The sequence below is a fragment of the Crotalus tigris genome, unplaced genomic scaffold (genome assembly GCF_016545835.1).
Source record: "Crotalus tigris isolate CLP2741 ecotype Arizona unplaced genomic scaffold, ASM1654583v1 scf7180000017903.3850313, whole genome shotgun sequence".
NCBI classification, from domain to species: Eukaryota; Metazoa; Chordata; class Lepidosauria; order Squamata; family Viperidae; genus Crotalus; species Crotalus tigris.
This window is the reverse complement of record NW_024096713.1, coordinates 1,471,359-1,493,834: the sequence shown is the minus strand read 5'-3', so window position 1 is coordinate 1,493,834 and position 22,476 is coordinate 1,471,359. Positions and strand designations below refer to the sequence as shown.

The 22,476-nt window shown below is 36.9% G+C and overlaps 1 protein-coding gene across 1 annotated transcript in view; it reads right to left on the bottom strand.

Annotated features, from left to right (window-relative positions):
• Positions 1–22,476, bottom strand: part of EML6 (EMAP like 6) — a 149,343-nt gene that overhangs the window by 123,672 nt on the left and 3,195 nt on the right. The window contains 1 exon segment of the mRNA XM_039344340.1: positions 17,195–17,955. Coding sequence (XP_039200274.1) covers positions 17,195–17,391 — 197 coding nt within the window. The 5' untranslated portion in view covers positions 17,392–17,955.

Sequence of the window (22,476 nt, the reverse complement as noted above, 5' to 3'; positions counted from 1 at the left end):
TTTGCCAGCAAATTTGGAAAACTCAACAGTGGCCACAGGATTGGAAAAGGTCAGTTTACATTCCAATTCCAAAGAAAGGCAACGCCAAAGAATGTTCAAATTATCACACCATTGCACTCATTTTACATGCAAGTAAAGTTATGCTTAAAATCCTACAAGCTAGACTCCAGCAGTATGTGGATCGAGAACTTCCAGAAGTACAGACAGGATTTCGAAGAGGCAGAGGAATTAGAGATCAAATTGCCAACATATGCTGGATCATGGAGAAAGCTAGGGAGTTCCAGAAAAACATCTACTTCTGCTTCATTGACTATGCTAAAGCCTTTGATTGTGTGGATCACAACAAATTGTGACAAGTTCTTAAAGAGATGGGAGTACCAGACCATCGTATTTGTCTCTTGAGAAACCTATATGCGGGTCAAAAAGCAACAGTGAGAACTGGACACGGAACCACTGATTGGTCCAAAATTGGGACAGGAGTCCGACAAGGCTGTATTCTGTTGCCTTGCATATTTAACTTATATGCAGTGCACATCATGAGAAAGGCACGGCTAGATGAATCAAAAGTTGAAATTAAGATTGTTGGGAGAAATATCAACAACCTAAGATATGCAGATGATACCACTCTCATGGCAGAAAGTGAAGAGGAACTAAAGAGCCTCTTGATGCGGGTGAAGAAGGAGAGTGCAAAAGGCTTGAAACTCAGCATTAAGAAAACCAAGATCATGGCATCTGGCCCTCTCAATTCCTGGCAAATAGATGGGGAAGAAATGGAGGTAGTGACAGATTTTATCTTCCTGGGCTCCAGATGGGGACTGCAGCCAAGAAATTAAAAGATGCTTGCTCCTGGGGAGGAAAGCTATGGCAAATCTAGACAGCGTACTAAAAAGTAGAGACATTACTCTGCCAACAAAAGTACGTATAGTCAAGGCCATGGTTTTCCCAGTTGCAATGTATGGCTGTGAAAGTTGGACCATAAGAAAGGTTGAGCACCAAAGAATTGAGGTCTTTGAACTATGGTGCTGGAGAAGACTCCTGGGAATCCCCTGGTGATCAAACTGGTCAGTCCTAGAGGAGATCAACCCTGACTGCTCTTTAGAAGGCCAGATCCTGAAGCTGAAACTCAAATACTTTGGCCACCTAATGAGAAGGAAGGACTCACTGGAGAAGAGCCTAATGCTGGGAAAGATTGAGGGCAATCAAAGAAGGGGATGACAGATAATGAGGTGGCTGGATGGAATCACTGAAGCAGTAGGCGTGAGCTTAAATGGACTCCAGAAGATGGTAGAGGACAGGAAGGTCTGAAGGAACATTGTCCATGGGGTCGCTATGGGTCAGACATGACTTCGTAACTAACAACAGACTGTAACTTGGATCTCCTACGTGCAAACCAGGTTCTGATCTGGTTTATACTCTACCCCTACTTATTTATAATAAGTGGAATATATGTCTCCACATGATTTATATGATTGAGGTATTTAATATGATCTTGTAATTCCCAAAGTTCTATTCAAGCCTTCTGTTTTTCCATCATTTAATAATCTCCGATTGCTTCATACATGTTTTTCAAATGATGTTTAATGACATTGAGGGTGTATCTACCCTACAGTATATGGTTTTTATACAATGACATTTCTGAACTGACTGTAGAAATCAAAAGTATTGTTCAGGTACACTTCCTTATATTTTTATTCTCAATAAATTACAATAAAAATGGATGTAAATGCGTGCTTATTATGCACAAAAATCCTTCAAAATGTCAATGCTTATTGAATAATGCTATTCAGTGTCATAGGATGTGAAAATTATACTTGTAAAGTTATGTTGAAAGTGAAATTCATGGAAATTTTAAACAATATCTTATAGAGTAGACTCACTTGACAGCAGGACAAAAAAAAATCCAAAAGCAATTTTATGAATAGAAATGTTTGAGTCTATTAATTTTCTATTTCCATATGTTACTTACAAAGAGCTATATGTGAAAACACAATTCATATTTCATTGAGAAAAGTAGTGCTCTTTTCCTAAAAATAATACTTACCTTTTATGTGTGCATTTTCAAATGAAAAGACAACAGTAATCAATTTATCACGAATAACTTATCATAAAGGAGGACTTGACCTGGAATGCTCATATTATAGCATTGGTTAAGAAGGCCCAGCAGAGATTATATTTCTTGAGACTTCTCAGGAAACAACAACTGAATGAAAAACTGCTGGTGACCTTCTATCGTTGCTCCATAGAGAGCATTCTAACCTATTGCATTTGTGTGTGGTTTGCCAACTGCACAGTAGCAGATAGGAAAGTGCTCCAGAGGGTCATTCCCATCGCCCAGAGGATTATTGGCTGCCCTCTCCTCCCACCCCCCAGATGAAACAAAGTCATTATTAAAAGCCAACATGGGTTTGTCAAAAATAGATCATGCCAGGCAAATCTTATTGCATTCTTTGACCAAGTGACAAAATTAATGGATCAGAGGAATGCTATGGACATAATTTACTTGGACTTCAGTAAGGCATTTGATAAAGTAGATCACAACCTACTACTTGACAAGATAGAAAAATGTGGGGTAGACAGCATCACCACCAGATGGATCCGTAGCTGGCTGACCGGCCGTACTCAGAGTGTGCTCCTCAATGGAACCGCATCTACATGGAGGGAAGTGTGTAGTGGGGTGCCCCAGGGCTCTGTTCTGGGCCCAGTGCTCTTCAACATCTTTATCAACGATTTTGACGAGGTGATAAATGGGGAACTCATCAAATTTGCAGACGACACCAAGCTGGCAGGAATAGCCAACACTCCAGAAGACAGGCTTAAGATAAGAAGGATCTGTACAGACTTGTACACTGGGCACTATCTAACAAAATGAAATTCAATGGTGACAAAAGCAAGGTTCTACATTTAGGCAAGAAAAACCAAATGCACAGATATAGTAAAGGGGGTACTTTGTTCAATAGTAGTAACTGTGAGAGGGACCTCGGAATCCTATGGACAATCACCTAAATATGAGCCAGCAGTGTGCTGCAGCTGCCAAAAAGGCCAACACAGTGCTAGGCTGCATTAACAGAGGGATAGAATCAAGATCACGTGAAGTGTTAATAACACTTTACAATGCTTTGGTAGGGCCACACTTGAAATACTGCATCCAGTTTTGGTCACCGTGATGTAAAAAAAGATGTTGAGACTCTAGAAAGAGTAAAGAGAAGAGCAACAAAGATGATTAGGGGGACTGGAGGCTAAAGCATATAAGGAACGGTTGCTGGAATTGGGTATGTCTAGTTTAATGAAGAGACGGATGAGGGGGGACATGATAGCAGTGTTCCAATATCTCAGGGGCTGCCACAAAGAAGAGGGAGTCAAGCTATTTTCCAAGGTGCCTGAAGGCAGGACAAGAAGCAACGGGTGCAAACTAAGCAAGGAGAGAAGCAACCTAGAACTAAGGAGAAACTTCCTGACAGTTAGAACAATTAACCAGTGGAACAACCTGCCTCCAGAAGCGGTGAATGCTCCAACACTGGAGCTTTTTAAGAAGAGACTGGACAGCCATTTGTCCAAAATGGTATAGAGTTTCCTGCCTGAGCAGGGGGTTGGACTAGATGACCTCCAAGGTCCCTTCCAACTTTACTATATTATCATCATCATCATCATCATCATCATCATTATTATTATTATAGTTCCCGCTGTTTTAGGAAAGCTCAAAACATTCTTAAAGACTCATCTCAGGCATTCTTTTTTTGAACTATTACCATCTGGCAGACGGTACAGGATAATAAAAACAAAGACAAATAGGTTGAAAAATAGTTTTTATTCCAGCGCTGTAACTATATTAACTACTACTGTATAGTACAACATTGAAGTGCAATATTAGGGTTAGCACAATGGTGAATAGAATGTGAAGGATGCGTGTATATAATGTATATTTTTACTTGTAGTTTTTACTTGTGTGTAGTGTGCACTGTGGGCAGCACTTACTTTTGTTGTGAGATATACAATGACAATAAAGATATTCTATTCTATTCTATTCTATTCTATTCTATTCTACTCCATTCCATTCTTTAAAATGTCCTTTATCAATATATATTTCCATCAAAGGAAACGTACAATCACATTTATTATAGTTATTACATTCATCTGAACAATATTGAGTCATCACCTATTAAAATACTTATTTCTTGACAATATGTGAGAATCTAAGTCAGACATGTCAAGCTCGCGACGTCATGTGACATTGCGCAACATATCAGGACGGTTTTGCCATTGCTAGCAATGGGGTGGGGGTGGCTTCCGGATGATGTGTCCGGCCTGTGGGCCGGCAGTTTGACACCCTTGATCTAAGTATTAAAAATAAATCAGTTAAATTCTTTCCCCTCAAGAGTCCAGGCTGGTTTTATGAGGGCAGCAAGACTGCGAAGTTATTTTGAAATCTGATAGTTAACAATTCTATTCCAATACTATATAACAAAACACGCTGCTGCACAGGTCAATTATAATTAATGTAACTGATTATTTAAAAGCAGTATCTGAGACAAATATTAAAGTAACTATAAAGTCAATAATAGTAAGTCAATAGCATGTTTATTTATTTATTTATTTTTTATTCAGGCTTCTAAACTACCAGACTGAGTGTCTTAGTATTCCTTCTTTCATCGATTAATCTGCAAGCCTAAATCAGAACAATTGAGATAGCCAGTTCTCAGATTGATAAACCTAGCAACTGTTTCCCAAACAATCAAGAGGGATAGTTTGTCCTCTTTCTGTATGGCTGGGCATGGACTTCCAATGTTCATACATTTAACAACTCAACTCCGACATTCTGGATTGCCTAAGAAACATTTTATGGTAGAATGATTTGTAAACATAATTTGCTGCTAGAAAAGTTCTTAAGTTTGACTAAGGTCAATATGAAATCTATATGTTTGATTAGGGCCACTTTAAATCAAATTTTGACCTCTGATTGTTCTTCAGATCCTTATATTCTCAGAGTTACAAACAAAACGACATGTTCTTACTGACATGGAAAAATATCCTTATCAGAATTTTCTCAATGTTATGGTGGGGTGGCAACAAAAATTTTTTAAAACAATTGAATTCAATCAGTTTTTTTTTATGCAGTAAGTAAGCAAGTATGGAAAATGTCAATCTCTTGAACTATATTCTTCTTACTTTCTTTTGCAATTTCTATAGACTTTCAGCAATTTGTAACTTCCCAAACTCTGTCAGCTCTGAGGGGATAAACTATGTCCTATTGCATCATTTAACTTTGTGTTTTAAAATAGCATGGTTTTACTTCTACAACAGTCATTTTAAATTCACTTTTCCTCTTTTGCACTTCTCTTGGGTAGTACATTTGAATGCTTTGGGAGTCTTCCCTTGGTCTCATTCATCATCCTGTAAATCCTATTTTTATAAACTGCTCATTTCTTTTTAGAATTAGCAGCCAACCTTACTCTGGATATGGAATAGACAGATGATTGGTCCATTTTCAGCACACACTGGTTCTATCTAATCCATTTTAGCCATTATAATATCTTTAGCTGTCAGCTAAAGGATTTACTATATCTTAATTTTTTTAATTACAGTCAATGGCCAATATGTGAGGACAATCTGCCTGTGACATCTGTCACCTATATGTGGGAATGACCTTGGAAAAGGAGGGAAAAGTTGCTCTCTATAGAATGATCACATAAAGGGAGGGGGAGCCTGCAGCTGAATAAAGGGGAGAGAAAGAAACATAGAAAGGATCTGCCCTAACTTATCAGGCAGTAAAAAGAGACAGTAGTAGATTTGTACTTTCAGACTTGCAAGATTCTGTTAATATAGCCCTACAATAAAGTAGAATTAGCTCATTTTGTTGTGTTTCCTGACATTCCATTGATTGTTAGGATTAAGTTGCTATACCACTAGGCCATCATTCACACAGCTCTAAAAAGTATGTATTTTGGGGTTGAGTTAAAACATCCACCCCAAGCTAATGCAACTCTTCCATTATCCTATTAAAAATATTTCAGGAGTTAGACCTTTGGGGCTTAGAAAAAGGTGGGTATAGGAAGACTTGACAGAGATATACAAAACATAGAAAATATGAACTTTTTTTCTTCCTTCACACAATATTAGGTGAGTTGCTAGGCATAGCTGCTAACTGGTAGGTGGGCAGAAACTAGGCATAGATGGGTGCTCTTCCTATTGTATGCTGCTTGGGAACCTGGGCTGTTGGCTTTCCAGATGACAAGTCCAGCATCTTAATTATTGAGCTATTGTGTCGTTATGAAAAATAGGATGTTACTTAAATCATACTGATCCACACGTTTTCTTACACTTTTTTTTGCCAAACTCAAAGTGTATCTCTTCAATATAGATACTTCGTTAGCATTAATCCAGTATATACTTTCAATAGTGATACAAATAACAAGTTTTGGATATTGTATGGAGTAGAAGATTCCCCCTATGAAATAACTATATAAATGAACTCATAATACTAAGTTCCTATTATACAGTTATAGCACATAAGGTCATGAAAAATGTTGGAAGCTGAGGTACCATCTTAAGCAGGACAGGATATATAAGCGTACCTTTCAATGTTATATTTTGTAGAACTGGAAAAGACTAATAAGTTGAATTGGAGACTTTGATTCTTTAGATAAGAAACATGTATAATGAAATGCAGATTGAAAAACACTTAATAATTTTAGACCATGCATTTATATTATTCTATGAGCCCAGAAATATTTCTCTTTGGTTTACTTATTTGCAAAAAACTCTTTAGTTGACAGAAATATAGGAGAGGAAGGGATTATTTATATTGGATTTAGTTCAGAATTAGTTAGAAATACAATTAGAAATTGGTCAAAAGAGTGATAAATTGGTCAGAAGAGGACTATGGGTGTAAACATTTAAAAGGAACTTATAAGTTAATGGCTTTTGCAGATGACTTGGTGTTGGTTCTTGAAAACACTTTAAGGGGAATTGAAATATTAAGAGAATTTAATGTACTAGCAGCTTTCAAGTTTAATAAATAGATGAAGATGTTAACAAAACTATGAAATTAGAAGATCAAACAGAATTGATTATTTGAAAATTTGAAATAAAATAATTTGAACATTTAAAATATTTGAAAATTATTTTAAGACTGAGAAGAAGGTTAAATATCTGAGTATCACTATCACAAACACGAATTGTATGTTTTTAAAAATATCTATGTTAAGACATGGAATGAAAAACACATATTAAGATGGGAGCACATATATCTGAAACTGCTGAGAATTTTTGTGACAAAAATAAATGTCTTATCTTAAATAATGTTTTTGTTTCAGACAATACCAGCTCTACACAACCAATGCACTATTTAAACAATGGCAAAAGGATATATCTAAATTTGTGTGGCAAGAAAAAACATGAATTAAATACAATGTAAGATGTTAACAAGAGGTAAAGGAAAGAGGAGTGGGTCTACTTGATTTGAAATTGATAATGTGTGCTGAAAAAAATTAGTGCATGTTTCCAATAAATCAGTCAAGGAATAATAGCACTAGAATAGTTGGCAGAAAGAAATATGGGCTGCTTTCTTCAAGCCCTGCCAGCCATTATTGAAACACATGAAAACTAATGTGTCATAAATTTGGGTAGTTTGTAGGATGAGGTTCTCCTTATTTCCGACTTCTTTATCTCTCTTGTGCTGTGAGGAAGACTTATTGATTGCTTTTTTGTTCAATATTAACATCAGATTTTGTAGTTTTGCTCATGTTGAAATCCAGAGTTCTGTACGGCACAATCTCTGCTATTTTTGCATGAAAAGACCAGATAAATGTATCAAAAAGCTTGTTCAAAGAGTTCACTTGTTATTTAATTGCTATTGAATATTCAAGAACTGACTTTATAGTCAGTGCAGTTAGTTAGTGCTGTCTAGGTAGACAACCTGTGGCACTCTCATTTTTAAGAATTTGTTCTGGCAGTCTTTTGTGGTAAACATCAACAGCAGCTGCTTAAAGAGGAGAAGCTGCTGAGTTTAGTTTGCTCAAGGGCTCTAATTCTTCAAAATGGGAGACAAAAGATTCCGTCATACTCTTGTTTGACAAGTCTCACTCCAATGCAGCATATTTGTTTCGAGGATATCCAAGACTAATACTGTCATTATTACATTACTATTCCTCTTATTAAATTCCATGAAATCATCATTTTTTTTAAAAAATGTTGCTTAGTTTAAGCACTATTAGCACACCAGAACTCACTCTCTGCCATTTTTTTCTTCTTCCTATTGTATTATAATTTTTTATGCATTGGAGTATAAATAAAATTCTCAATTAATAATTATTAGGGACTGGCTGCATACAATTAATTCTAGGACCTGGCAAAACAGTCACTCAGCAAGTCAATGCATAGTTGTTCTGTCTCTTAGGCAGAGTGTTTTTAAAACTTAAAAACATTAATACCTGGACAAATTAAGCCCTCAATGTCTTTCTGAAGGATTTCCCAAAGAGGCAGCCCCTTTGGTGTTGTTTCGCTGGAGGTCAGCGATCATTGGACATTTTATTTATAATACTTTCTTTTCAAAAGCGCTATCCTATCACAAGACCAGTTCAATACTTCTAATATTATATCTTGTTCTCATATAATACATTTTTACTTTACTTTTAAAAATGAGGGTACTATGTTGTTTTTCAACAGGACAGCATATATCCAGAAAACAATCTATACAGTATCTCAGTTGTATTGTTGCAAGAATGTTATAAATTGTGAGAAGCAGACACTTAAAAAAAGATAAAAGCAGAATTCACAGATTCAACATCTGAAAAATGTCACTGTTCATCTTTTCAAAATGTATGCTACACCATATCTTAAAGCTGCTTGGAAAGGTATGGTTCTTCTTCAGTAATAAATTATACCTGACACAATGACATTTGTCATGATGTCACTCTTATATGTGTTTACATTCAAAACTGTCATTAGAATCCAGTTTTTATTTAATGAATGAAATAAAGCAGAAAATACTTTGGGAAGGAGTAATCAACGGGGGCAGGTCACATTAATACCCACACATTAATGGAGCACAGAAGATTCCAATGTGAGGAAGTTTTCATGTACCGTGTTTTAAAAACATCATATCTCATGAGGGAACATCCAAATATTATGAAAATCATCTAAATAATACACTGCAGAAATCCCTTACAAAGTTATTATTTATTACTTCTATCTGCTCCTTCGTGAAATGTAGGGCTCCATATATAATATTTCTAGGTATATATCATTCTAGCAGAGGGTTAGGCACCATTTTGTATTTGAGAGAAGGCAAATATCACAGCATGTGGAATAATGAAAAAAGGGGGCTGTGGCATGGACAGAATGGGATTTTTCTGGGTTCAGGAGACTAGATTTGGGGAGGAAGCTAAAATACGTTAAGCCTATTTCTTATTTCTTTATGATTTATTTATATCCCATCTTTATTATTTTTACAAATAAGTCAAGATGATGAACATATCCAACACAGCTTCCTCCTCCTATTTTCCCCACAACCAAAAGACTCAGTTACCAAAGAAGAAAACACAGGAATCATCTATAATAAATTGTACAAGGTAGGGACTATTAATAGCCACCATGTAGGGTAAACAGAAGACTGGCAGGCTGCATCCATGAACACCAACTGTTACTCAGAAGATATGATGAAAACTCCTTAATCTCACAACACATAGAAAAACTCACCCACAGTTTCAGCTGGAAAACATAATAATTTAGGTCAAGCCAAATTCAAAAATTCTAAGGAACTTTTATAAGCTGGGCATTCAGACAAGTCAACCATCAATAAACACACAGAGATAAAACCTATTTATACATAATTTAAAAGTTATAATCAAAAGCCTAGAAAGAAAACAAATAGCCTAGAACACATCCACTTGGCAACTAACATTCAGATAAACTTACTAGATAAGCAGAAAAGAAACAATACACTCATCAAGGAACCATTGAGGAGGAACCACTCTCCAACCAAGACTTGCAGGGCAAGCTACTACATATAAATACTGTAGCTAGCAAATTCCACTCTCCCTCCCTACTAATGATGTCAAATAGACAAGAGAGCACCAAGAACTCAACAGAATAGCATGCTTATTATAGAATGCTAGAATTGAAAGAGAGAACCACCAACCTTTTCCAATCTAAATATCAATCCAATCATTTCTACAGAGCATGATTCCTTTAGACCAGTGGTCCCCAACCCTTTTGGCTCCATGGACGGGCAGCAGCAGTGGCAGTGGGGGAGGGAGGGAATGGTTTAATGTGCTCAGCCTAACCCCATGCATGTGCAAATAAAGTTTCATGCGCTCACCCACTGCGGATCAGTACTGTCCCCAGTCCAAGGGATGGGGACCCCTCCTTTAGACCCTGATTCAAAATGAAAATCTAGAGTTGCAAGATGCAGTCTAGGCCAATGAATCCTTTTCCCTGCTCAGTGTGGTAATCCAAGTTAAAACAACTTGATAGTCTAACTTCCACCATGATGAAAAAGTCACCCTGGGACCTGCTTAGAAAGAAGGTTTTATTTCCCCAAAAAACATACTTTGTTCTGCACTGTGCAACTGTGTTCTGCACTGTGGGGGGAAAAATCTAATGCCTTTTAGGAATTAGAAGAATACTATCATATCCCTTCTCAGCACTCTTTTACCAAGACTAAACAGGCCTACAGTGGTGATGAGCACACTGTTGGGAGACTTGGAAGAATTAGGGTTAGAGATAATCATGGAAAAAATCTTTCTATAGTGGTTGCTAGGATTGGAAAACTACTTGATGGCATATAAATACCCAGATTCATCTTTTTTCACTGGAATTACTATAGTTTCTAGTCCAAATACAATTTCTGTCAATTATTCTCCCAGGGAAGTAAAATGCCAAAGTTCGATGATAACATGATGTAACTTTCCTCATTGCTTAATTATCATGTGTTGGGGCTATCACATCTGGAGGACTACAGGCTAGGGGAAACTGATGATAACCAGCTAGAGTAACTTGCATATGGAACAATGGGTTCATTTAAATGTCTGAGTTTTTATATCCTCAACACCCGAAGAAGTAAAAAAGGAAGTAAAGAAGAAAAGCTTTTATAATCCATGTTGTTCCTTATTTTCCCCAACAAACTTTAATCTATTTAGGCATTTTACACCCATGTTCATTTAGCTCATTACTGCTATTTCTACAAGAGATGCTTTGCTCTTGTATGAGGGGTTGTTTCTGGTTGGTATTGATTTCTTTATAAAAGTTCATTCTCCTTTCTAACAAGTCCTTCAAGGAGTCAAAAATAGTATTCTACCCGATAAGAGTAAATTTTAATCTTTTCTTTTCAAGAAGAATGGTGTATAGTCATAATTGCTAGCAAACTTCTCAATAAGTGGATATTATCAACATTTCCAGGGACACCGATGGCCACATTTGTCTATTTGCTGTTTATTTGTTCTCTCTTCCACTCTTCCCTCCCAAATTTAAAACATAATACATCAAACGATTTGTCAACACAGAGCAACGTGTCTAACTCAAGGTATAATTACAGTTACTCTTTGTTACTGAAACAGCTATCAAAATCAGTTCCATTGGAAGTTGATGTGTATGCATTAAGAATAGATATTGAAACACAGAAGAGGCAAGGGGTAAAAGATTACAATCTAATTTTGTAGAGCATGTTATTTAGCTTTGGTTGTTCCCATCTGAATTAAAAAAGGATATTGTTTTTTCCAGTCAATTCCAAATTTTCTAAAACTTTTCCTGTAAAATTACATATATGAACCCAGGAAAATATGACATTGCTCTAAGCATTAACTTCTCCCCTCACAAGAGGAAAAAGAACAAAATGCAGACATCGTACAATACGGTTCTTGCCTACTGAGATAATCAGTATAACAACTTAAATTATCCTGCAACTATGCTTACCATTCCTGTAGAGGTATACAATATGCATACAGGCAAAATGAATAAATTAACATAAAATAGGGCAGTGTCCAATATTATAAACAGCATATTATATGACACATCATCATAGTTTTGTATGTTTTTATGGTTTTAAATTCTTTTCTGTATGTTTGTAATTTTGCTTTTTGTATCTCTTTTCCATTTGTAAACTATCTGTTAGATTGCAGTGGGATAAAAATAATCTAATAAAGAAATAAAACATTTGCAAAAATACAGTTAATGCAATTGAGTTTATTTAAAGTCAGCTAAATAAGGGATCTTTTGTATTTCTGGAAATCTTTGGGATTGTCACTAATCATCTCTCTCACAGAAGGGAAACTCATCCAATTTGCAGATGACACCAAGCTGGCAGGAATAGCCAACACCCCAGAAGAAAGCTCAGAATCCAAAAAGATCTTGACAGATTCGAACAATGGGCCCTATCCAACAAAATATTTAATGTGGAGAAAAGCAAAGTTTTACACCTGGGCAGGAAAAACCAAAGTACAGATTAGGTGAAATGTGGCTCAAAAACAGTAACTGTGAGAGGGACCTTTGAGTCTTAGTGGACGATCACTTAAACATGAGCCAGCAATGTGTGGCAGCAGCTAAAAAAGCTAATACAATCCTTGGTTGTATAAACAGAGGCACAGAATCAAAATCACATGAACTATTAGTACTGCTTTATAAAGCCTTAGTAAGGCTACATCTGGAATATTGCATCCAGTTTTGGTCACATTACAAAAAAGATGTAGAGACTTTGGAAAAAGTGCAAAGAAGAGCAATTAAAATCATTAAACCCCTGGAGGCTAAAACATATGAAGAACAGTTGCAAGATTTGGGTATGGCCAGTCTGGAGAAAAGAAGGACTTGGGGGGGGGGACATGATAGCAATATTCCAGTATTTGAGAGGCTGCCACAAGGAGGAGGGGGTCAATTTATTTTCCAAAGCACCAGAAAGCAAGACAAGAAACAATGGATAGAAACTAATCAAAGAGAGAAGCAACCTGGAGTTAAGGAGAAACTTCCTAACAGTGAGGACAATCAATCAGTGAAATAGCTTGCCTTCAGCCGTTGTGGGTGCTTCATCACTTGAGGTTTTTAAGAAGAGACTGGACAGCCACTCGTATGAAATTATATAGGGTCTCCTACTTGAGCAGGGTTTGGACTAGAAGACCTCCAAGGTCCCTTCAGGTCTATTCTGATTGAGATCTGATAATTGGCAAATATCATTTGACTATATGTACATATTGCTATGTGTACAATCTATAGGTACTCCTTGACTTACAATCACAAACTGAGCCCAAAATTTCTGTTGCTAAGTGAGACATTTATTAAGTGAATTTTGTCCCATTTTACAACCTTTCTTGCCACAGTTGTTAAGTGAATCATTGTAGTTGTTAAGTTAGTAACAAGGTTAATCTGGTTTCCTCATTGACTCTGATTGTCAGAAGGTCATAAGAGATGATCACATGAGCCCAGGACACTAAATATGAGTCATAAATATGAGTCAGTTTCCAAGCATCTGAATTTTGGTCATATGACCATGGGGATGCTGCAATGGTCATAAGTGTGAAAAATGGTCATAAATCACTTTTTCAATGCTGTTGTAACTTTGAATGGTCATTAAACAAACTGTTTGGTAAGTCGAGGACTACCTGTGTACTGATGTGGGGAAAATGTCCACTCAACATGAGGAACCAAAGTGATCGCAGATAAATGCAACAAACTATATGTAATTGTGTTAATCACAATTGCCAAAGAATTGCAGAAGGGCCCTGATCAAAGCAAGGATACAGATTATATATACTTGGTTTGTTGTCCTGCACAAGAAAGAAAAAGATTTAGAAAGAGTACAGAGAAGAGCAACAAAGATGATTAGGGGACTGGAGGCTAAAGCATATAAGGAAAGGCTGCTGGAATTGGGTATGTCTAGTTTAATGAAGAGAAGGACGAGGGGGGACATGATAGCAGTGTTCCAATATCTCAGGGGCTGCCACAAAGAAGAGGGAGTCAAGCTATTTTCCAAGGTGACTGAAGGCAGGACAAGAAGCAATGGATGGAAACTAATCAAGGAGAGAAGCAACCTAGAACTAAGGAGAAATTTCCTGACAGTTAGAACAATTAACCAGCGGAACAACCTTCCTCCAGAAGTGATGAATGCTCCAACACTGGAAGTTTTAAAGAAGAGACTGGACAGCCATTTGTCTGAAGTGGTATAGGGTTTACTGCCTGACCAGGGGGTTGGACTAGATGACCTCCAAGGTCCCTTCCAACTTTATTATTATTATTATTATTATTATTATTATTATTATTATTATTATTATTATTATTATTATTATTTAAATCCCAGTGTATCCCTTACTCTAGAACGTCTAGAATTGAGGATGACTTTACTATGATGTCCTAGCATTCTTTCACACTGTGAAGATTCTATCCTGCTATGTTACACTAACATATTGTATAAACAATAGCATTTATTGTATCTGCACACTTCTCCCTTTCATACCATTCCATTCGCACGCTAGGAAGGTCTGCTATCTGGTTTCCATTCTGTGTTGGCACTTCAGTGCTAGCTTTTTTTATTTCAATGTGCAATTTGAATCAGTAATAATAAAGAAGATACATGAAGAATAAAATGAATATAAATAGACCAGAGGTGGGCAATTAATTTTCCCAAGGGGCCACATGAAAAGGGGGGACTGAAGGAGGCTGCGGAGGTTGAACCAATGTAACGTGATCTGACATCCTCAAACTCCATCATCTCAACTCCTCAGGCTGTTCCAGGCAAGGAATGAGTGCTGCACAGACACAGGAAAGAGCTTTTTCTTCTCACCCTTCCACAGTTGCCAGTTGACTGAAGGAACGCTTGGCGACTGCACAGAGCCACAGCTGACCCATCTTCTTCTCCCGCCCACTTGTGGCCTGTTTATTTTCATTTAATTTCTAATTTCCAATTGACCTCATGAAGGCCGGACAGGGACAGGCAAAGGGCTGGATGTTGCCAGGGGCTGTAAAATGCTCAGGTTTGAAATATATTGTATTCTCCACAATCAGGAAATAAATTCACTATTAGAATACAGATAGTCCTCAAGATACAACAGTACCTTCTTAGTATAAATCACTGAAAAAAGTGATTTACGACCAGTCCTTGCACTTATGACCACTGCAGCATCCCCACAGTCATGTGATCAAAATTTGGGTGCTTGCCAAGCAGCCCAATGGTTCTAGGGACATGTGATCACTATTCCCAGCTATTTCAGTTTTTTCTTTTTAATAAATTTATAGACAGTTCTAAAATTCTGTTTTCACTTTATCATTATGGGGTACTGAATGTAGATTAATAAGAAAAAAATGAATTTCAACAACTGTAGAATCAGGCTGCAGCATAACAAAACTGACAAAATTGAAGGGGGTCTGAATACTTCCTGAATGCACGTGTACGTGATAGAAAGCTAGCTAAACACGCTTAGACTATACTTTGCTTCTATATAATTTTAATCACATGGAGCGGAATATCTGAACAGGGAGCAGGCAAAAGCACATTTAAATCTTTATTTTTGAAAAGCCCCTACACGTAGTCCTCAACCTATTCTGTAATTGAGCCTGCAATTACATGGTAGTTAAGCGAACACAGCCATCATTAAGCGAACCCATTGTTAAGGAAGAGTGATTTTTGCTGGAAACTGTAAGTAAAATGTCATAAATCCAGCAAAAAGGTCATAAATCATGGTCAAAGGACACTGCAAATTAAGTGTTAAGTGTTGGCCGGCTACCAAGCGCCCAAAATGCAATCATGTGATCATGGGGGGAGAGCAATAATCTGACCGTCAAATATAAGTTCAATTATGCACTGTGCCAGAAAGAGGAGTTAAAATGTACCAATGTTTTTCTTTAGCCAACATGAAAAGCCATGATGTATTATTACAGAAGCAGTAGCAGTAACTTCAGGTTTGTGCACTATCAATTCCCTTTTAGTAAGGCACAATGATTAGTTAAGAATAAACTAATTTAGAGTAATTGCAATTAAACATTAGATCTCATTTTTTTGGCTGAAAAAAATCAAACCTGATCTGGCTGACTGAAAATATATCTCAAAGATTTCAACAGCACCTACATCCAAGTAAATATAATTACAAATAATAAAAAAACATGACATACGAAGTTGGGTGAAACTATTTTTTAACTACAACATAAATATTACCCCATGGTTAGAAAAAATGTACAGAAAATATCATTTTCCCAAATAAGATTTCCAGCATTTGAAATTATATTTCACCAAAGCTAGATAAAACATATTAAGGAAAAAATGTATGTTGCAAATAAAATCATGTCATATACATGTTTATATAAATTAAATATTATATGATAGATTTGCAGAGAGCCTGTAGTATACAGGTATTGAAGGCAGGATATTAATTTTAATCAACAAATTAAAGTAAAAGAACTATTTCTGGTGGACAGGAATCAATATAAAACTTACAGTCAAGAAGGCACAACGAACAATTTTCCTAAATAAAAAGTAGAGTTTTTTTACATTACTTTTATAAAACATAGCAGCCAGTTTCAGATTAATTTCTATTTCAAAATAAATGAAAAATATCATAAAGATTGTTGTTTTAGATAGAAAACAAGTAATCTGGAAAATTAACTTTTGTATGTTTCTTCTTTAAAATAAACAGGTGTTTATGCTCCTGCTGTCTGATATTGTGGCTATAATACTGTAGCCACATTCTTGGAAATAAATTTCACTGAATTCAATAGGATTTACTTCTCAGTCAATATATATAACATCGCATTATAAGTTCCTCTCCCCTTCAAAATGCAACTGATATCAGAATCCTGAACATATAGCATATAGCTGAGAACAAATGGTATTTTGTAGTAAACATAATCATATACTGAAATTATAGGATCAGAGTAAAAACTGCTTTTATTGGAATACCAGACATTATAGATGTAACCTACATCTTCCATGCATATACCCTAATGAAGATAATAATGAGCTATCTGAAAAACTTTGAAAAACTGTCTTAGTTTTTCAAAGAATGAGCTCCAGATCTGAGATTTAGGATATAATTTCTTTCAAAATCTTGGGTCGTAAATACAAATAAATAAAAAACTAAGTAAGACCCAAGTGCATTCAGCACTCCTGTATACATATTTTGACATATTCATTTTTTTTTAATGCAAGAGGTATGCTAAGTCGTGTAAAGTTGGGGATAGCTGTTCAATCAAACATTCCCTCCTTATTGCACCCATTTCTTACCTGATAATGTCATCATTGTGTCCCAAGAAAAATTTCTGTGTATGCTCTCTGGTGTTATAAACCACGCCGACTCCAGCCACAAAGTAAACCACTTCTTTGCCTGCTGTGTAGTACAGGTTGTTGCGACACTGATGACCCCTATACCCATATACCCACTCCAGATGGAGCTGGCATCTAGGAGCTGTCCGATCTGCCATGATAATCAACCCCCCTCCCTAGAAGCAGAGAAAAAAACCCTGTAACTATTGCCCCCAGCCCCACGTTCTTGCTTTTCCTGTTTCCTTGTTAAAAATGATCTCAATTTTTGCTCAGCTGCCCTTCCTGATGCTAAGGATTTTTAGTGAAAATGCATCCAGAGTCCTGCTCTGCTGCTGCTGGATTCCTAGTGCTGAGCCGCCACCATAATCTTCTACTGCCAATGATGAGCAGCCGTTGCTGCTTTCCCAGTTTTGCAACCCAGATAACTTGGAGGGGGGAGCACACGCATTGAGGCAAATTCTAAGTCAAATACAACGGAAGGCAGAAGGCATGAGCCTTTCTGCATCAAGTGCAAAACGCTGGTGCTGTGGATCTCATTATGTTTTTTTAAGTCTCTTGAATAGTCACTGCCTTTCAAACATGGTTATAGTTCTTAATTGCGGAAAAAGTGCAGCTGATATGAATTTTTTTTTTAAAAAAAAATCTCAGCACATTCTGTGACTGGGGTAATGAAGAAAGTAGTCTTCTACAGATTTGCAACTCAGTGTAAAGACAAGATATTTCTGGAAGGAAAAAGAAAGATGTTTATATATATATATATATATATATACGATATCTAGATACATTTGTCTTATAATTTGCTATTTAAAATAATACTGTAATCTGAAAGTAACAGTTTGAGCTAATTTGGTGTAATGGTTGAAATGCTAGATTAGTCTTCCCTTAGGCATGAAATTGAAGATGATTTATTGGTCGCTAGGAGTTGAAAATAACTTGATGGCACATAATCAATCAATCATAGGCATGAAAGCTGACTGGGAGACTTCGAGCCACTGAGTTTTTCTCAGACCAATGCACCTTACAGGGCCGTTGTTATGGAGAAAATAGGAGGCAGAAACAATGCCTTGAATTGTACAAAATAAAGGCAGAACATAAATATAATAATAGGAAACATTAAGGAATGATTTAAAAGCAATGAAATGGTTACTTTTCAAATAAAAGTAATATATTAACCTTTGCAAGGCTATGCATTATAAATCAAAGCAATATATTATTTTGCTTTTCCCGTTCTCTTCACAACAGGAGGTATTTTTTTCTCTGTCCTCATTTTACTGTACATCCACTCTACCAATAAAATTATACCTCACAAACTCATTATTTGCATCAAAGAACAAAAATAGAAGGATATTGGGATGGGGGAGGGGGAATCCAGGACCACATACACAATTCTGCATGGGCATCTCTGTAAGATGCGCTGCCTATTATAAATTTTCTCCAGCTGCATTACTACTGCTTTCTGCACTTCTGATTCTCTATTCCAGTGCAAAGGTAAAAAAAAAAAAAAGTAATAAAAGGGAGAGCCCAGTATGGGGAGCTGAATCCTACTTTTCTTTTGAAGTAAGAAAAGACTTTGTTCATTTTAATATATAACTTAAGTAATGATCTGTAATGAACATCAAACATTTATAACAGAGATATTAGATATAAATTGTACAAGCAAAGAAGCAATCAATTAAACACCCATAGAGAAGAAACTTGAGTCCCAAAATCTGAGAAACACAAGATCAGTTATTTAATATTGGTAGACATACCAGAAAAATAGGCAATTGGAAGAGAACCTACTCTTAAATATATTTTTTAGCCACAGAGGGAAAAAAGAGCTTAATAACTTCCTGCTTTTAGAGGGAAGTCAAGGTAATCTGATTGAATTTCACAGTGAAACTAACAAACCCTTTGGGAGTTTCTGAGAATAGTAGTGATGTTATACTCTGGCAACGTATCAAAAACAGGTTGCCTCAATGCCAAGACTCTTATTTTTGCAGTAGCAGATGAAGTATGGCTGTGAATAGATATCAGTCCCAGAGTAAAAGTTATTAATTTCCTCACAGATCTTAAGTCTTTTAACTCCTTTTGATTGTTTTATATATCTTAATGCAATTATATAAGTGCCATGACTCAAACAGATGTAAGATGCATCTTTATACAAAGGATGAAAATTGGGATACTTTTTGACTCAGATTTCAACTTATAAATGTTGGGGTAAGTTCTAGTGAGTTCAACAGGAGTGTGTACAAATGCTGTTGGACTGATTTTCAGACTCAATATACATTTCAGAAAACTGCCATATAGTTCAATGATATATTTTATGTTCTGATAATTGCAAAGTAAACTACAATAATGCATAATTAAACTCAGATACGTGGGCTCCCATTGGTATCCCCCACAAGATAAAATACAGTGTAGGATTCCTCTTTAGATTGTAATCAATTGTTATAGGATGGAGATAAACTCAACTCTTCAATACTGCAATTCAAATTTTTATTGCTTAAAGTGCTTTGGCAGTCTTCCCTTTTACTGCTTGAAATCTTTCCAGGTAGAAAAGTGAGACAAATTGCAACATGAAAATACAGTGATAATGAGCAAATAGTCTGCATTTGCTCAGAGGCTTTTCTCTTTATTATTGATAGTCAACACAATCCTATACTAAATAAATCAAATAATGGATTTTGTTTAATGAATAGGATGAAGGTCCAGATAGCATGGTTTAGCAGAAAATTATTTGCCAAACAAAGTCTTCCATTCAAATATAATTTTAATCATGAAATTATCCAATGGCCTTAGGAGAGCAATGCCCCTTCACAGCTTCATCTACATCAACCTATTATGCAGGAAAAACAGCACTGAATATCTTTACAAGATTGATGAAAGAAATTTGATGAACTAATGCAAGTGAAATACTCTAAACATTTTAAAAGTCTCTCTATGGTACACATTATTGCCATAGTTTGAGGACAGTAATACTATAATTGAAGCTTGAGAGGAATCAATAAATATTGGGTCAATTTAATGTGAAATGGTTTAGTCTGACTATATTCTAACATTTATCCCTGTGTAAAGGGTAAGACTTCTAGATTTTGAGCATAAATTCCATTTGTAAAAAAGAGGTGGGTTTTTTTTCAGTCTTTGTCAATTCCTGAATCAACTGCTTGCCCACTAAAATGGAATAAAAGGCACAACCTAAAGCATCTGTGAAACTGGAATACCCACAAATAAAGATTGTTCCATACTTGTTCAAAACCCATTTTTTTCTTTATGTGATGTCTAACAGAAACCCACAGGCTATTGGCTTCATGCTCTCCAGGAAGCCCAGAAGTAGAGCAGGAAGACAAATAGCTCTTCCCAGCTGTAGCTCTCTAGTATCTGGTCTGATTTAAAAAAAAAAAAAAACATTATGGAGAAGAGTAATCTTCTCTGAAAGCTGTCTGAGCTCGTGGCCATAATCTATTTTTTTTTCAGTTTCACAAACTAAATATGGTATGAAGGGGGATTTTCTCTAGTCTTGTTGTATAGAGTTGGTCTATGTCAGATATTATGAAAAGGAGAGAAAATGTCTGTCAAATTCCTCCATACCATACCAAGTTTTTGTATATGTATGCTCCGTCTCCCTCCCCATTATATATTTGCTTGAGAGTAAGATTCACTAAACTGAGAGGGGCTTGGGACTAACCCTTTTGCAACCGTATGCAGAATAGCAAAGCAAATAATACCCTTCCCCCATCACTATCCACATCACCCTTGGCTATCAAGGAGGTAGCATCTCTTCATCTCCATAGCAATAAAAATAGTGATAACAAATTCTTATTTCTGGTGATTTGCTGTCCCCTCCTGACTCACCAAATTAGCTCCCTGGGTACGGCCACTTCTCTCCCTGTACAACGGTTTAGTTCGGGATAAACTAGAATTGCGTTTAAAATTACAGAGCCTTTCCACAGAATAGGGGAAAGGATTTCAAGCAATGTTGTACAATTGCTGTGCAAAGCAACACTGATGCCGATAATAACATGGCAGATTAATTATCCCTGCCACTATTGTTAACATTATCAAGCCGAGGCGGGTTTTCCCCGAGCAACCACCCCACAGACCGTGATTTGACAGTCACCTGTCAAGAGCAGGAGCAACGGCTATGAACCAGGAATCCTGAAAAGGAGGAGGGAGGCAAGCAGGCAGGCAGGCAGGCAGGCAAGCAAGCAAGCGACTGCACCAGAAGGCGAGTGAGTCGTACTCCCACCTCCTCCTCAACTTCTCCCCAGCCCATTGCTGTTCTTCCACGCCCTGCTCGCAGCGGCACGTCTCCTAGGCAGCCTTAGCATGAAACCGCCTCATCATTCGACAGGATGGGCAAGAAAGCAGAGCTGCGTCATCGCTCCACCAGCATCTGGTAAATTCCCTTGGAAACCCCGCGACTTGAAGGTCCCGCCTCCTTCAAATCGATTAGGGTGAGAGGCTCGTGGGAATTGTAGTTTAATTCTCTGGTTTTAAGGCGCCACAGAAGAATTTCAAGTCCCCTGGTGTTATGCGGTGCGCATAACCGCTGTTGCTTCGGAGACTCTCTATGAAGGTGGCTTCAGGAGCTTCTCATGAGAATGACTTGGTAATAAGGGAAAGATTCAAAAGCAAATAGCCCGAGCAGATACGAGCTGCACAAATCTGGACAAGTATTACATTGCAGCACGACCGGTTCAGTGTTTGACCTGAATTTTGCAACCAGGTTGTCTTAGCCGTTAATAAAATTATAACTAGGTGTTATAAGCTGTAAGCAAGATCACAGAACATAGAATAACAGGGTTGAAAGGGACCTTGGGGATCTTCTTGAACAGGAGTCCTTATACCAGGGGTCTTCAAACTTGGCCCTTTTATGACTTGTGGACAGGCAGGCTGCCTGAGGAATTCTGGGAGTTGAAGTCCACAAGTCATAAAAGGGCCAAGTTTGAAGACCCCTGCCTTATACTACTCTAGACAAATGGATGTCCAATTAAGGCTAGACTAGCTTGGTCGCTCAACAGCGAGACACTGGTGAAGCGGGCACAGCAGTGCCTGAATTTTCTGCATTGCATGAGAAAAGCACATCTTCCTTTCCCTGCTCTTACCACTTTCTATAGAGGGATGATTGAGAGCATCCTGTCATATGGCATTATTTGTCTGGTTTGGAAGCATTACTGCTTGGGACAGGAAGGTGGTGCAGACAGTGGTGAGGATGGCAGAAATGATTATTGGTAGTTCACTTTCTTCTATCCAGGACATAG